Genomic DNA, 17,224 nt, shown 5'->3' with positions numbered 1-17,224 from the left:
CGCCGCCCCGGCCGCCGCAGGAAGGCAGCTGGCGCCGGGCCTCGCCGGGCATGCAGCGCCGCCGGGAGGAGGAGGGGGAGGGGGAGGGGGAAGGCGGCCCGGAGAGCGCCCTGGCCAAGAGCCCCTTCCAGCTGACGGCCGCGGATGTCTACGACATCTCCTACGTGGTGGGCAGGGACCTGCTGCAGCTCGGCGGCGGCCCCGCCGTGCCCGCTGCCGTGGCGCGGCTCCAGTTCAGGATCGTGAGGGTGCTGGAGATGCTGGAAGCGCTGGTGAGCGGCGGCGGCGGCGCGGCCGAGGGGCGGCTGCGCGCCGAGCGGGACGGCCTGAGGCAGGAGGTGGAGGCGCTGCGGGACGCGGCGGCGCGGGGCAGCGCCCAGCAGGTGGGTCCCGGCGGGGGGGCGCGGGACGCTTTCGCCACGCTCCACCGAGTCTCGCAGGAAAGTTTGCTTTGCGTCTCTGCAGAAGACGATGTTTCCACAGCAGAAGTCTTCAGGGCTGCTACGAGTCGCAGCCGTTTCCTTCCCGCACTCCTGGTTTCCCGTGTTGGCCTCAACTTGCTCTTAGCTCAGCAACGCGCAGCGCTAACAGAGAAACTCGCACACGCGCGGCCCCATTCCCACAGAGCTCGGGTGCGCGGTTGTACAGCTCCGGGCGCATAAAGACCATTTGCCATTTGCGCACTGAAGCTTTGTCACCGCGCRCAGGGAAGACTGATGTGTGTGACTGAAAAAGATGTTACCACAAAGGTCTTAAATTAGGGAGGGAGCTTTCAGGTCTCGGTTTTCTCTGCTACAGATGATTGTTGTGCTGTTAGGCAAATTACTCATCACCAGAAAAGCAGTTAATAGCAGTTTCTTTGTAAAGCTAGATTGCAAATTCTTTGTGACAGAGACTTTGTTTTTAGATGTGGTCAGAGACTGTYGCAATTGGGCCCTGTTCTTGGCTGGGAAATGCATACTCTAAAATACAAAAAAAATAAGAAAAAAGATTTACAAAAAACATCTTTACATCTGACAAAACTATGATGAACAATTATAATTGTTATAATTAACTGCTTGAAAAATCAAGATTGTGATGAACTCACACTGTTTGTAACAATTACTATACAGTTATAAAATTGATAGTTTTTACTCTAGGACTGGCCTCTTTCGACAAGTTACAAGAGCATGACCACCATTTTATTTTACAGCTCAGCCTTGGACCAGATAAAGCGGTAATAGACCTCACAGATCCAGATCGCCCCCGGTTCACATTACAAGAGCTGCGAGAAGTACTGCAAGAGCGTAACCAGCTGAAAGCTCAGCTTCTTGTGGTGCAAGAGGAGCTACAGTGCTATAAGAGGTATATCATGAAGTCAGCAAAGAACTACTTATAACATTTACTTCTTGTCTGGTGAACTTATCAGATGGGAGTATTGCATGTTTGAGCACCTAGATTGGACTAGGCATTGTCGAGACTTATGAGAAGAGGTATCYGTGCTCCCAAAAGCATACAAAGGAGCAAAGAAAAATGGGGAACGATGAAGGCTCTATGCAACATAGTTTTAAAACTGAACTCCCTCGTTCTGTACAATTAACAGCCTATTCCCATAATTGTATCAGGGAAAGCCTAAGTACTAAGTTACTACAACTCCACATGCAGGCTGGATTCTCATGCATGTACATTCACCTATACAGTCACAACAGTTGTGCACACACTATTCGTGTGAAAAGCCTAGCCACATACCAAAGAGCATGGGGATTTCCATCTCAGCTTTAGTCAAAGTTTACTTCCTCTTCCAACTTGCTGCTGTATAGATGGGTGTATGCTAGTTTATCTACTGTTCCTTTGCCTCCAGAGTACTTATGGCATCGATGTAGAAAGAATATTAAACCCTTTCACCACCATTCAGGATGAGAGCTGTGCATTTTTTTTTTTTTTTTAACTGCTAGCAGAAAGTTGTGTAAGGTACTTGAACTGTGGGGAAAAAAAAGACCTTTCAGAGAAGGATCTTTCTGGAAGAAAGCAGCCTGGGAGAATTGGTTTGATCCAAAGGATGGGATGCAGGTAGGGTCTTGCTCTTGGTGCTACAAATTGTTTCATCTCCCAGGCTCTGTTCTCGCCCCCACCATCTGTTTATACTGTAAGCTCTTTGGGACAAGAAATTACTTCTTACTCTAGGCACAACATTCCTGAGCACATTAGATTTCAATTGAGATATCTCAGCAACAACCTCTTACACACAGTAAGTCTGACCTTTGCCTTGTCTGTAATAGTCAGGTTAAGCCACGAAGTCAAAGTTGAAGCCAAGAAGTCAGTTTGCAAACTGCCTGCTCAGCGGGACTTCTCATAACACAGCGAAGCACCTGCTTCCCTAGCTCAGCTCGCTGCCTTTGCTATACTGATTTTGGAATGACTTCTTGCCTTTGATTTTCCAGCTGGGTTGCACAGCTTATTAAAGGCCAAGTTAAAAATTAACAACATTAATATTTTTAATTTCTGAGTGAATGCATTAAGTCACAGTACTCTGTACCTAGAGAGTGTGTCAAGGCTGCTTTTCAGTTCAAGCAGTTCTATGTGGTAATTTCCTCATACAATGTTCAGAGGGTTAAACCAAAACCCCCTTCCCTTTAAACATGCACATAAAACCTCTATTATATTGTACAGACAYGAAGAGCAGTCATGCAGGTGAAGAGGATAATACGAACACTATGTTCTAAAATGTCATGTGTATATCCAAAATAATTGATATGTAGCGTAAGATATCTGACATTCTCACAAAGAATAGTTTAGTGAGAGTGATTGATGTTTGGGGTTTACTTTTTTTTTTAATCATGATTTTTGAGTAAAAATATGGTGCAGATATTAGAAATCTGCAGTGTCAGCCAAACAGCTCAGAGTCTTGTTTCTCTCAGAGAAAAATCTGCCCCCAAATTATCCCATGATGCCAGGTGCCTCCCCAGTTTCTAGATATTTGCCCATATTTTTGTTTTCAAGGTCCTGAACAACGTTGCTTAGCTACTTTCAGCCCTCAGCCGCAGCAGTTAAAAGCTTTGATCTGTTCAGCTCTTAAGATGAATGAGGTCAGCTTAGGACAGTAAATTGGCATGCTGTGAAAACCCAGTGTAATATGCAAGCTGGTGAAATCTAACCCAATTCCAAGCAGAGGAAGCATCCTTCAGTGAAACTGAAGCCTTTGCCTAAAGTAGCAGTTACAACCTTAGAGAGTATAGCAGCACCAAAGTAGCCTGAGAAAATCTACAGCTCTGGCAAAGCCTTTCTTTTCTCCTCTATAGGATGGAAAGAGGAACAGCCACCTACCTTGCATGGGGCTTGGGAATGTCCCATCTGTGCCCAGTTGTGTAGTATGAGCCTCCATGGCTGTGCTGAAGGTACCACAGATCCCCACAAGCAGAACTTCACCATTTGTATCTGCACCTTACTGATATCCTTAGACTCTTTTACAAACCCAACATTAATTATACTTTCATTTGTGTTGTGACTTGGTGCTTTTCCTCTGTAGTCAGCTTATTATTTTCTTAGTGTTCTCATTAAAGCATAGCCTAAGCAAAATTATCTTATACATGGAAAATAATAACTGTTCATTACAAGCACTAGGCCAGGCCATCTCCTAACAAATATTAAACTATAGGAAAGCACACTGACTTCACCCAACTGACCTCAGCAGAATGGAAATGGGAACTCAAGATCTTTCCTGAATTAGAGTCTGAATTCAAAGGGCTCTAACTGCTCTAGCTGCACTGTACATTCCTCTCATTTTGAGGGGCTCTCCTTCATAGCATTTTTAAGCTGTCTCCATGTAGCCTGGCTTTCCTCTTGACAGAGGAGACCTGCAAATGCGACTGTTTTGTGAGCACCCCTTCACCCGTGTCACAAGCTGCCCAGTGAAGGGTTTAATGTAGACAGCAATGCCATGCTATGCACAGACCCATGAAAAATAAAAAAAATCCACTTCTTTCACTAGTGGGATCATCTCACAGAAAAGGGACCAAACTGAGAAACTGGAAACAGAATCCAGTGGCAACGACCCTGGCACCAGTAAGGACAGCAAAGACAAGACGATCATGAAACGGCTGTAAGTATCTCCGCATATTTTCTGGCAGAATATGGGAAAAGGGCATGTTTCATACTTAGTGAATGCAGGGATGAATTTTGAACTTTGGCCTAGTTGGCTAGATACTGTTTTCTCCTTCTCTCTCTCTGTAAAATTAAAACCTCATGGAGAAATCTATTCCTGTGCAAAAAGCACTCTTCAGGAGAGCAACCTCCACCCAGACAAGCAGGGCTTCACTTTTTTCCAGGAAGAATCAGCATTTTAGAACAGAACCATATTAGACTGCTGCCTTTCCTGTTAGCACATTAGGACTCTGCTGCGGGAACATGCCAGCTGTCCCTGGAGGTCTGTTTACATTGTATGCAAGCAGCTGTATGCAGTGCCCACAARCTCAGACTGTGTCCTTTAAGTTCCCAAAAATAGCAGAACACGTTGACACGGCAGTCCCACTGTATGGTCCTTGCTCTTCCATTTGTAAGCATTGTTTCTTTTTTCTTTTTTCTTTTTTTGCAGGTTCTCCTTTAAACATGGAAAATGAACATGAATGAAAACTTAACCACTTCTGCTCAGAAATGGCACTGTTTAAAGCGTCTAAAGGAGTTGAGAGAAGCCAAGCATTGGAGGCATCACTCTCACTGCAGAGACTAAGCAGTCTCATAAATATTGTTTTTGTATAATATTCCTTCAGAATAGATTCTACTTTGCTTTTTTAGAAACTGTTTTATAACGTTCATACTTTTCCCATTTGTTAGATTCCTACCAGACATTCCCCACATGCAAAGAATAAAACTTTTAAATAAGAATAAAAAAGTATTGTATAAAGAGCATACGTACTACCACACATTTATCCTGTCCACCTATCAAAATATTCAACCTAAATGATTTCACAAGATTAAGATGCTTTAAGGGATATATGCCATTCACAAGTGCATTCATAAAGAGAAGCACTAGTTCCCCTTCCAGTCATATGCCCCAGTGATCTTATGTGGAAAGTAATTCTCTCCCTTACGCTAACAGCACCACTTCAAGAAAGCCCCAGAGTTGGTTTTTGTTCCATGTCTTCCTTCACATCAGATGGGCACATGGGCAGTAGGAAGCAGACCTCGTCACGAAAGATGTGATTAGATTGTGACAACAGAACTCGCACACAGGGTGGCCCCTTGGGGCAGGATGAAAGATGCCAGAGGAGAGCGCAGCAAGGGAAGACAAAGCTGCTGCACCCTGCTCTGCTCACATCAAGGACTGATGTCATTTCAGACACGTTCAGTCACTCTAACTGGAGCAGATGCACCAGACACTTCATTTCTGACAGCTAAAGCTCTTCTTCAGTAGATAAGAACTTTACTTTTCCCACAATTGTTTTGTTTTTCCATTAAGTGATACAAGCTGTGTATTAGCCTAGGTAATGAGATTTTATCACTAGTGGAAGTATATAGGGCAAACAGGAGCAGAAGAGATAAGCCTGAAAAATACTAACTAGGTTTCATATCTAGAAAAGCAGAAACTCATTTCAAGAGCATAAAAGTCTGAACAGACAAAGAAAAGCAATGACAGGAATCAAGACTATGATCTTATTCTCTTCAGAAATGAAAGCCGGCCCTGAAATCTTTTGATTCCCTCTCATGCTAGCAGCATGAAGAATGTACGACACCTCACACACATCTGTGCTCAGCTGTACAATGCAAGTGTGAATGTGGCTTTGCAGAAGGTAGAACTGCAGCCTCATTTCAGAGAGAACTTGCTAGCAACTGCACAKTAGCAAGGCAACATCAAAAATGTCTAACCTGGGTAAGTTCACAGTTGACACCGCCAGTGCACAGAACTGCTACAGCAAGTTTGCCATCTTCAAAATATTAGTAAGCCTTGGCCATGTGTCTTTTAGAGGAGGGAATTTACTGTGTTTAATATCAGAGATAACATGTAAAAAGCAAGCAAGCACGCAGCAGCAGCAGCCAGGACACATCTGCAAGCTGAAAAAGGAAGTTTACACATGTTCTTAAACCACTCAAAATAGGAGGCTAGAGGATGAGTTATCCAGAGACATATTTTCCAAGTCCCTTTAAAGAGAGGGTGACAATTATATGCCTAAAAACACACTAATCGCTCTATTAGATCTTAATGGAACAACTTCAGCTAACAAATTGCACAGACTAAGCAGAGCTGTGTCAGTGAACCAATTTGCCAGGAGGCACAGAAGATTGTAATGTAGCTCTAAGCCACTCTTTGCAGATAGTTGAAGGAGATTATAACAAATGCTGCAATTATTTTCAATTTACCACTGCACATTTTTTTTTAAATCAACTGTTAACTCTCAGTTCTTGTTTTAAAGTAGGTAGGAGAACACCCCAACCTTTTTGGATTACTCTTTTTCTCAGATCTCAAAGCTGCATCCACTCTAGCATCAAGTGAGCTGCAGAGCTTCTCCTTCAAAAGAGGAGCAAATTCCTTGGCTATGGCTACAACAGAAGAGGCTACGGCCTCTTAGACCAACCCTGCTGCCTCTGGCAAAGCCACACCAGCCTGATGGAAGCAGTTTAGCCCCCAACCCAAGGGCATCTTTCCCTCTTAGGTGCTTTACACCTTGCTAGAAGATTAATCCTTCCTATAAGGCACAGGGGTAAAAATAAAAACGGTAGGTTTCTGTGAAATGTGTATTGTTATATATACAGCAACTCCTAGAAAATTAAAAGATACATATTCAGTGCAACATCAGCTTTATTACCATCTTCTGATGCAGTGCCACTTGATTACCAGTTAAGCTTTTCAGAGTTTTTTTTTYCCCCCTCTCCTTTATATCAAATCAGGAGAGATCCTCCCCCTCTTTCTTGTTTACAAAAGTGATGGTGAAGAACAGAGGTTTTAAGCTATTTGACCTGATAGGGAACAAGTAAATGTTTAAATAAAGAACAAAGAAAGCAGCATTTTGATTCCCATTTTGACTTTAGGGAAGCACTCTAGTGGAACAGAATACTGTAGACTGCTGTAGGGTCTGTTACTGAGACCAGAGAGAAATCAGTGCCAACTCAAATAAGTCAGCCAAAAAAGCTTACCTGTAACTCAGTACCTGTAAGACAACAGGTCTCCAGTTAATTCTTCAGAAACAGTGGAAATTCACAGGCTTYCTCTGCTGAGCCTGCCTTGGGTTAAATGGTAAATAATGCCAAGTGTTTAATGCCTAATGATCTTCACAGCTTGCTTTCAAAATGCTAATGATCTGCAATGGAGACAGGTACTATAGCAGCCACTTCATTGATAATAAATATATTCTTTATTTTACAGAGACATTGTCTTCAAGTTTTTCATTTTAAAAATACATCACTAAACCACCTCTCTTGCTGCTGGAGCATACAACCAGGATGTTGCTGCTATCTGACCTATCATATAGGCAAGCATATAAGATTGTCCTATAGGGCATTAGCTGGAACAGCAGCAGCCTTCAAGACATGAGAAGCAGAAAACATTAAGAGAGCCACAGATCCCTTGCCGACATTTTCCAGCAGCAAGTGTGGCTGATGGCTCACAGCCATCTTCATCTACACACATGCCAAGCCTGCCTTGGCAAAAATTCCAACTGGTAAGAATTCATCTTTAACATAAAGGACCTCCATTGTATTGCCCGCCTATATCACAGATTTGGTTCTCCAATAGTAATGTTCAAAACATCTCCTGCAAGATGCTAAGCACTCAGCTCCCATTTCAGACAGTGGGACCAGATCATGCTGGACAGACCTACAGGACCAGGCAATAAGGAATCTACTTTCTTCATTGCATGAACTCCATCGTTACAGTTTGAAGTTGCATATGAAGATGACTCCCGGTTTTGGAACCGCTATGCTCTACTTCAAGCATTCACAGTAAATAAATAGCTTCTGATGTGGCTAATTAACATAGGGAGGTAATAAAAATTTTTTGGAGAGAGCTTTTTCTTTTACTTCTTTAAAACCCTCTAGGAGACACCTCCAAGAATCAGCCATCACCTATAAAAAGGTACCATCTCAAACTTTAGAAAATAGTAATGTCAAAAATTGATTCTCACTGTAATGACTAAATTTTATCTTCACATTTCTAATCAGCATCAACCCAGTCTATCAAAAACCATCCGCTTTTAATTTCTCTGAAGAAAGTGGCCAGTCTGACCATCCATCTTCCCCAGTGCCAGTGCATTTGAAGTTCCGTGGCCAACATGAGATACGACTCTGGAATAATTAGATCCCTACCGCAAATTATTTGAGAATGATAGAAACAATAGCGTCCATCTCAGAGAAGCCTGTCAGCACTGGGTTTCAAAAAGAAGTCTGACAAGTAGTCAAGCCATTGGATGTAAGAGTCAGAGTACGGAAGTACATCTGCTGTCATAAAGCTAATGCCAAGTTCATCTCCTCACAAAGCGGAGCATGAGTTTTCATTGCAAAAGCAGAAGTACAACCCAAGTGATTGAGTTTCAATCCGTGCGAGTCTTTGACTGCATGCCCAGGTGGCACTGGTTACTCTAGGCAAAAACGTTCAGGTTTTAGGGAGAGTTTCCTTTCACAATATAAAAATTTTGGCAATCTAAGATCAATTATTCAAGCCTGCCTGGAAACCTGCAATAGGTACTTAAATACTGCAAAGCAAAAAGATATTTAAGGAGCTCAAAACACCATAAGCAGTCCACTAAGCTGAGGGAGGTGAGGACAGGAAAAAAAATAAATCCATTGACTCTCTGTAGAGCACTCAGTTTGGAAAAAAAAAAAAAAAAAAAAGGATGAATTAGTGTTTCAGCCATGGATGAGCTTCAATGGAAGCTTTGCTCCTGTCTCCATAATCGTACAATAGTTCTTCGCCTGCTTTAATGTCTCGGGAAGCTATCAGTATGAGATGAGGTACACCATCAATGTCATGAAGCTTTGTTTGACAATTGCCACATTTGCTGTGATTAATCAGTCTTCCCAGACGATTAGTTTCTTTTGTAGCATCGACACTGAAAGAACAAGAACAGAATGCAGGATTGCTGCATACCATACACAAGTCACATTTGCAGACAAAAAAAAAAGTGCAAATCAGATAAAGAATTGGAAGTCCATGCAAGGCTTGAAAAAATGAAGGAAAGAGAACATTACAGAGTAATCATATGCCCAAATAGGCAGCATGCACAATGGCAATGTAAGGCTAACAACTAAAACAATTCCAAGAGACTTACGGGTTAGCACAAAACCCAGAAAACTGGATGCTGTGGACTATGCTCTTGATCCCAAGAAGCTCTCGACTGTTCATGAGAAACAGCAAATCCAGATGCAAGACAACACCGGAAGGGCTCAATACCTTTAACATCCTCCCTCAAGAAAACTGTATCTAAGGTATGCTATCCACTGAGTAAGCAAGCAAAAGGACACATAACTAGCAAAAGCCTCTACTCCCACACAAGGCTGAGAATGCCTAAATAACGCATGCTCAGCTTCCAGAGACCTGAACCACAAAGCAGAGCTACATGTACTCTAGTGCCTCTCGTTGCACAAAGAGCTGTTATGGCAGCTATCATTAGGGCATCTAGACCGCATGTCAGATGCTTGGAATATTGGACTCTTCAAGGTAATTAATATACAGACTAAGTGACCCACACTCCAGCATGCAGCAACTCTCAGAGGCAGAGGGAGGAAGATAGTTTGAGTAGTTCCAAAAGAACTGGAGTTTGGGGCAAACTAAGCAGCAAACAGAGTGGTAAAGCATGTACATTGGGTGGATGTCAGATACTAGAGGAGGAGGGAAACCTGGTCTAACAAAGTTTGAGGAACTGTTGCTCTTTCAGGGTGCCTGTCCACACCACTTTTCAAACAAAAYTCTTACAACTCAGAGAAAACAGTTAACAAAAGAGTAAATTTAGCCAAAAGTCCACAAGAGAGCTAGAAGTCTCATTCCAGCAGATACAACTCTCCATATTGCTTGTACTGGGCCTCAGAGAGCAGGACATTGAGTAACCAGCCGTTCCTTTCAGCCAAGAGGTATAGGACGTTCTTGGACATTGAAACAGTGCTCAAATAAGATTTCCTAGTGCATGGTTCCCATTAAGAAAGTTTAATTTTGCAAGAAAACAAGAAGAGACTCAGCAGCATTCAAAGCTTCAATCGCTCAGTTATCACACCCTTTAAAAGTTACAGCAGGAAAAGCTTACCAGTATGTTTTGCTGAGGTACTGAAAATAGTACATATAGCAGCCTGTGGATGGGTCTTGAGCATACACAGCTTCTCGCTTTTTAGCATCAGTGATCTCTATGAGATCCCCATGATATTCAACTACAAATTCTCCTCGATTAAAATGTTTAGTAGCGATTACCCCTCTCCCCTTGCCATCAATGTAATCAATCTGTTGAGGTGAAAAGAAAATCRGTTGGGAAAGCAGAAAGTATTTACATGACTACAAATATGCCATTCACTGAGAAATGAGTATGTGTCAGATTCATCATTAAAAAAAAMCACGTTATGGCATGATATTTAAGTGTGTTGCTGACAAAGCTGTAGCAGCACAATGTACAGCACTGGGAAAGAAATACAGGATGAGTTTGGGATGCAAATCTACAAGTTATCAGGTATCTTGATATAAATTTTTTTGATACAAAGTTTTCTAATCAAAGAATAAATAATTACATCAAAAAAACATACAGAAGAGTTATTGAATATTTTTAAATTAGCAGCCACCTATTAGCTGAGGAAGTCAGTTTTTCCATTTCAGGAGCACTGTTGCCATTAGTATGCACAGGATAAAAAGTTAGAGGAACAGAAGGATTGATTACAGAAATGATGTTTGCCAGCCACCAGCATGCTCTAGTATTCCTGCCTATCCCAGTAAACTGGGCCACTCTTCCACTCTAAGAAAGTTCTCCTGTCATCGCCCTAGGAGCGACTTTATAACCACAGGCCACCACTTTTTAAGAATCACAGCCTTCGGCTTTTTCAGGAGCCATTTCTACTTTAAATTCTAAAAGGGGTGCCAGAGTATCCCGAAGAGTAAGTAGCTGGTCCCAATAACTAGCATTTACTAACAGTGGGAGGAGAATCAGTACACCCTATTCGTGCAGTGCACTAACAAAGAATCTACAGACAGAGCAAGTGAGTGAAATATATATGCACRTACACACACACTAGTGTTGCCATATATACACACGCCAAACAAGACTTCCATATCTAACGGGATTTTTGGAAGCTAACCCAAGACATTAAATACTAAAGGGAGCAAGTACATTTTCTGTGGTGTAAAGACTATGAAGTCCCCTCAATATTTATTAGAGCATACATGTTTGTCAGAGTGAAAAGAGAAAGTGAAAATGTGCCATCCAAAAGGGAAAGAGAAAACATGCTCCAATTTTGCTGCACTTTCATCTTAGTATCAAGGAACTGCAGCAGTTGCAAGACTGAGTGCTTCTACTTTTTGTTTAAGCAGATTAACAGCAAGAGACTGTGTAAACACTATAAGGCTACTTAGGTCAGTATTGCAGTTACCTTCATTCCTTCTTCTTTCCCACTTGTAATTAGTTCATCTATTTTCTTCCTCTCCTCAGTCTGCAGAGGAAACAAGACAAAAGTAAAACCATGGTATTGTTGTGGGTTTATTTCATAGCTAAGGGGGAACGATTATCTGTTGACACTTATTTTTCCAAAACCATCCCATATTTCTAGCAAAACTGAATGGTAAAAGAGACAGATTTCCTCCTAAAGATGTATAAGTAGCTGGATTCCATCCTAAAAGACAATATTTAAAAAATGTTCTTATCTTAACAATACATCTAGGGCACATTTGTTATTTGCTTTTTGCCAGTGGAAACCATTAACAGATAGTAACACACTTTCTCAAGCATTCAACTGACTGGCCACATGGTACGTTATGCAATTTTAACAAGAAGCACTACCTGCAATTCAGACTTGCTCTTCCTGGAGCTTCTTCTAACTGGGTAATAATCTGTCACTTTTCGATTTTGTGCTCTTCCTTGTGTTCTAAGGGATAAGAAAAATAGGGAATATGCATATTTCAGGCTATTTCTGAAATTACACCTCTATCCTTGAGATATCCGCAAGAAACTTTCAACTTAGTATGTTGAAAGTTGATCAGTATGAATCAGTGTTTCTTAKCAGTATTCTTCATTCCAAGCCAAAAACTACATCCCCTTTTCCTCAACATGCTATTTCCATTATTCCAGCACTAATCCTTTAACCACGAGAAAGAGATGCCATTGGAAACCCACTGAAGGTTACATTTCGAGCCTGATGCCCTGTGTGCTTTGCCAGAAGGCCCTCTAAAAGTTAGATCATGAAAGCTGCTTGACAGGGAATTCAGTAATGTTAGGTTACGTTACTCTAATCATATGAGAAAAAGCATCAGTTCAGCCAGGAAGCCACCAGTTGTAATTAATCCAATATCCTGTTTCTGACAAGACACATTCCRATTTGTCCACAGAAAGATAGGCCTTAATGCCTCATTAATTTCCTTTTCTATAGAGAATCAAGCAAGTATTTCATTTGAGGTAAAACACACTAACCTTGCTTACAAGAAAAAACAAAAACTCCTCTGCAAGGTAGATATAGATACTTTGGGTGCTATTTTGTATTTTCATACATACTATTCTTGAAAAAATAAAAAGTCTTCTTCAAAAAAAAATCTGTTTCCTCCATCATCACCCTTTGTTTAAAAAAGACAACAAAACAAGGTTAACATTAAGTACAGGTCTGACTGTAGCCCCTGAGGGCAAACCGCAGATCAAGGCCTCCTGATACAAGAGAGCACAAAGCAGAAAGACTTTTATAGTTACAGAATTCACTTACTTTCTCCTTGGTCCACGTTTTGCTTTAACCATCTTTTTCTGAGCTGGCTTTGCATTGGCCTCATCAGCACATTCTGAAGGCAGAGGCGTATTTTGAGTTTCTGCAGTTTCTTGTCTTTGATCAGAAGAGGGGACTGAAGAATTGCATCCACTTTCTTTATCTTTCTGGTCTTCTGGTTTCATAGCACCTTCAATTATATTGCCACCTTTCTTTTTTTCTGGTGACAGGAAAATAAAGTAAGGCTCTGAACTTACGATCATCTATATCAGAGTGCTTTAAATGAATTCCAGTAGTTTCTAGTCCAAGTTTCTAGTTCTGTCAAACAGGAGAAAGAGGAAGGGAATGATGCAATTTCTCTCTGCTAGAACCCAAATAGGCTGTTATCGGACTTTTGACTAGCTATTTCTACAATACACCAAGTACAAAGAAAGGAACGAGCAAAGAAAGGGAAAGAGTACAGAGCACAAGTATTTTGTCACATTAGGTTTGCTACTAAAGTTTTCCAAATCTGAACATGGACCACTTTCAGTACAGTGTTTGAGATAACCACACAGTCTGCCACTAAGTGCGCTTGGCATACTAAATTATCAAGTTGCCATAAATGAATCGACATTCTGCACTGAAGGAGACTGCAAGTCTGTTTGGATCCTGCATTGCTATGGTCAGTAGCTGCAGATGTTCTTGCAAGCAGCCCATATCACACAGAGAAAAATTCACAGGAGCAAAGGGGCAGACACTAACAAGAAACAGAAAATCTACCCCATGCATATCACATTTTCTTGGTTAGGTGCATCCTACCTTGACCTGACCACATCCTCCTTCTCAGCTGACAGATTTAGAGGCAGATGAGCATGGATTAAAGCTAAATAAAATTTCTGTTTAAAACAAGTTACCAGGTTTAAGTCCCATGTCCTGAGACAGATGCTTGAGTCTCACTGAGGGAATGAAGCACAGCTGCAAGGCCACAGCTGCACTGTGTAACTGCCTAAAGTCATCTTCACTTTCTTGTCAAAATGGGGGGAGCAAAAGCCCCCAAATTCCCAGAAAATCTGGCACTCCCAGTGCTGAGGAGGAATTAAAATATCTGCATGCTAAAAGTGTTTGCATCAAAATGACAGAATTACCAAGGTTATTAACAGCACAAACAGCAAATCACAAACCAGCAAAAACACAAACCAGCAATTCCTCCATCAATTTATGGAGCATTCCCATTTCTAGTCACTACAACAAAGCACCTGCGAAGCCTGGCAGTCAGCATCCACGGTCCATGCTCCTTCTCCTCTTTCTTTATTTCATCCTGAAAATCTAAGAATTGCTTCTCCTTCTACATCTACCTCTGCTTCATATCTTTTTTGATTTGGCATTTCCTTAAAATAAATTAGTATAAAGTAGTCAAATTATAAAATAAACTAGCTTTAACTAAAAGAGCAGGCAAAAGACTAGCTAAACTGCCAAATACTGACGTGAAGTGGAATAGTAATGAAATTCCAGGTAGCTTAAGGCATATTGAGTATGCAAGTGTTAACATTTTATATCCAGAGAGACAGGACAAACATAACCAGACAAAAAACAGGGAAAATTGCCTGGTAAACCTGTGACATGAATTTGAAGAGGATGAAGACACCCTCATCTAAGTGGAGTCCCAATCTGCCGATAGAGTCGTGGGACTGGGAAAGCAAGTGGTCGAGGGGAGCTCTCGGGCCTCTTTGGCTGCCTTCTCAAGTTTTCAAACTGGAAGAACAAAGCACGTTTCATGAGGCAAGCAAACAGTGCAGAGATCAATCTTACCATCTCCTTTTCTGTAGGTTTCGTTTAGTGTTTTGCCCTGACATTTCGCCTCGTGATACATGACAGAGTTCTCCTCTTGAAGTGGGGGGCGAGCACCAGAAGCTTTGTTGGGATTCAGGTAGCTGTAGATTTTGGATTGACCGATAAACACATTCTCCTAAAACAGACCCAGAGAAGAATCAGTACATCGCAGAGATGCCAGGAACCTCAAGCTGGTATCCACAACGTGCTTCAAAGGCCAGGGGTTACAGCTAACTGTTCCAATGCAAAATGTTGTGCTTTAATGCATCATCCTTGCTACTGTTGCTATTTCTGCTAAATGAAAACATAACTGTGGTAACCACTCAAAGGGAACTTACTAATGCAAGCTCTCAGTCCAAGAGCATTTTCATATGAAATGTGGCAGAATGGGATAACCATAATTAACTCCAGCTTTCATCCTGTGCTTCAGAACATGAACTCTGGTACTAAAAAATAAAAATCCCAAGCTTCTAAGGAAGAATGAGGCTGCAAAGAGCGCACGCAAAAAAATACAAATAATGCAGCAAAATTGCCCAAGCCCAAAACATACCTCTCATAGTCTAAGAGGTATGAGCTTACCCAAATACATTCGTGAGATGTCAAATGTTACCACGATTAATTATATGCTTTACTGGGCAACGTACAAGCCAGGAGTTAGTTGTGCACAGTCTACTTTGAGTGACACTTCATTTTGGCAACACAAATAAGGGGCACCTAGGAGATAAACAATGCTATCTTTTTACCCATTATACCTCCCAAATAAAAATGGAAAAGCTGTGGCCAAAAAAACACAGTACRGTCCAGACAAAAGACAGACTCAGCCAGAAAAACAGCAAAACCCTCTGGCATGGTCAAATAACCACAGAGACCCGGGCTTGCGTGCTGGCTCAGGCTGCGAGAACATCAGCAGTGAGCAGCATCGGATTTAGCAAGGCTTAGTGGGGTTGTGCCACCTTTGCTTTCGCTGTCCTCTGCCATCTCTCAGAGCCTGGCTGCACAGCGTATGCAGGGCACAGAGATTTCAACAGGTCAGTCTCAGTGTCTGGACAAACGGATGCGGCTTGGTCAGAAAGAGTTTGTCTTGGCTACATTTCGATTCGGCTAAAAGCAGTTTTCAGACATTACAACCCAGTTAAAACAACAAAAAACATGCAAAACCTTTTTTTAAAGGAGCACAAAGGTTGCTATAGGTTAAGAAAAACAGCAAATCAAATATAGTGACTTGACTAATCAAATAGCCCAGCCTATATAGTCACACAAACACTAAGAGAGTAAACAAAGCACACAATAGAATACATAGCATAATTTTAATAATTAACATAAGCACGAGAGCAATAAACTTGATGTTACATAATTCACACACAAAATAAGACCAGTTAAAGGCTCAAATCTTAGTCCATGAGAAAGCTCTAGTAAAGATTAAAGTAAAACACCCTGAGAAGCAGCTAGTYGGTTTGACCCTTCCTCCCCGCCCCCCCCGCCAAAGTATTTGACGGGCCTGCCAAAGGCAATACTTGATTATTTAAAAATTAAAAAAAAAAAGGGGGGGCGGTAAGAATCAAGTACTAGGAAAACACTCTGTTTTAACAAATGGAAGCAGTTAACTCTGCACTGCAAAGTTCTCGGGATTTAGCAAGCAGTTTAAATATGGGAATTTCCGGGGGAGGGGGCGGGGGGGGGGGGCAGAAACAGTCAACTGCAGCAGTACACCTGTCAGCAAAGCTTTTTGGCTTTTTAGGCCCCCTATTCCCAGGCAACTAACGGCTATTTCTTCAGCGCGGCTCCCTGCCCCCTCCGCCGCGCAGCTGGCACCGCCGGGACGCGGCTGCCGCGCCTTTGTCTGTGCCAGGCTGGAGACCCCGCGGAGCGCGGCTCCTCTTCGCGCAGCAGCCCCCCCGCGCAGGGCTGCCGGGAGGCCCCGCGCTTTGGTGCCGTATCCGCAGTTATCTGCCGGGCAGTTCAAGTTGCACGGCGACCCTCGCGCCGCGGCCAGCCGCCTCCAGCAGCGCTGCGCGGGCAGCCGAGGCGACGCGGAAGCGCTGCCGAGGCCGGAGGGCGCAGCGGCCGCACGCGCGGGGCCTGGCTGCGCGCTGGCAGCGGGGCAGCGCACGCAACGAGCCCAACTCCTCCTAAAGTCCACCCGCTTCTCCGCTATTTCGGGCACCGCAGCCGGCAGGCAGGAGCCCAGGGGAGCCGGGCTGCCCGGCGCAGCACGCGCGCCGCTTCGCTCCAATGGCGGGAGGAAGCGGAGGGGACAGCGGGCACCGGGGAGCCGCCCGCCCGCCCGCCGCGGCCCGGGCAGTGCTTACCCCGCCGGCCCGGGGGCGGCCCGGGCCCTTCCTCTCGGCGCTCTCGGGGCTCGCCTCCTCCGCGCCGCCCGCCCCGGCCTTGGGCATATTCTTCCCTAGGAGCAAGGAGGGAACGGCGGCGCCTGAGCCATGTCCAGCGCGGCCGCCCGCGGTCATCGCCCGGCCGCCGCGGCCTGCGCCATGTTTAAAGGGCTCGATGCGGCAGGGCGAGCCGCCGCGGCCCAGCCCCTTCCCGGCGAGCTGCGCACACCGCGCGGGGG

General features: G+C 43.4%; 2 protein-coding genes across 9 annotated transcripts in view; one reads left to right on the top strand and one right to left on the bottom strand.

Moving 5' to 3' along the window:
- The first annotated feature begins 12 nt into the window (after positions 1–12).
- RILPL2 (Rab interacting lysosomal protein like 2) lies at positions 13–4,884 on the top strand. Of its 2 annotated transcripts, none has more exons than XM_026058781.1 (4): positions 13–383; positions 1,193–1,344; positions 3,968–4,078; positions 4,571–4,884. In XM_026058781.1, exons 1-4 carry the CDS (start codon positions 51–53, stop codon positions 4,593–4,595), a joined length of 621 nt encoding a protein of 206 aa, XP_025914566.1. In that variant the 5' UTR covers positions 13–50; the 3' UTR covers positions 4,596–4,884. The 2 variants fall into 2 exon arrangements, with proteins under 2 accessions (XP_025914566.1, XP_025914567.1); XM_026058782.1 differs by lacking the exon at positions 4,571–4,884 and adding an exon at positions 3,279–3,374 and having other exon boundaries at positions 3,968–4,053.
- Positions 4,885–8,785: 3,901 nt separating this feature from the next.
- Positions 8,786–17,224, bottom strand: part of KMT5A (lysine methyltransferase 5A) — a 13,775-nt gene continuing 5,336 nt past the window's right edge. For 2 of the 7 annotated variants that reach the window (XM_026058775.1, XM_026058779.1), the window contains exons 2-7: positions 14,635–14,791; positions 12,847–13,063; positions 11,937–12,021; positions 11,530–11,589; positions 10,206–10,396; positions 8,786–9,017 (exon numbers count right to left, since the gene is read on the bottom strand). In XM_026058775.1, coding sequence (XP_025914560.1) covers positions 8,807–9,017; positions 10,206–10,396; positions 11,530–11,589; positions 11,937–12,021; positions 12,847–13,063; positions 14,635–14,695 — 825 coding nt within the window. In that variant the 5' untranslated portion in view covers positions 14,696–14,791 and the 3' untranslated portion in view covers positions 8,786–8,806. The other 5 variants (XM_026058774.1, XM_026058773.1, XM_026058780.1 and 2 more) reach the window with 5 other exon arrangements.

This window comes from Apteryx rowi, unplaced genomic scaffold (assembly GCF_003343035.1).
Source record: "Apteryx rowi isolate R43461 unplaced genomic scaffold, aptRow1 scaffold_15, whole genome shotgun sequence".
Taxonomy (NCBI): domain Eukaryota; kingdom Metazoa; phylum Chordata; class Aves; order Apterygiformes; family Apterygidae; genus Apteryx; species Apteryx rowi.
This window is presented reverse-complemented; position numbering and strand designations above follow the sequence as displayed.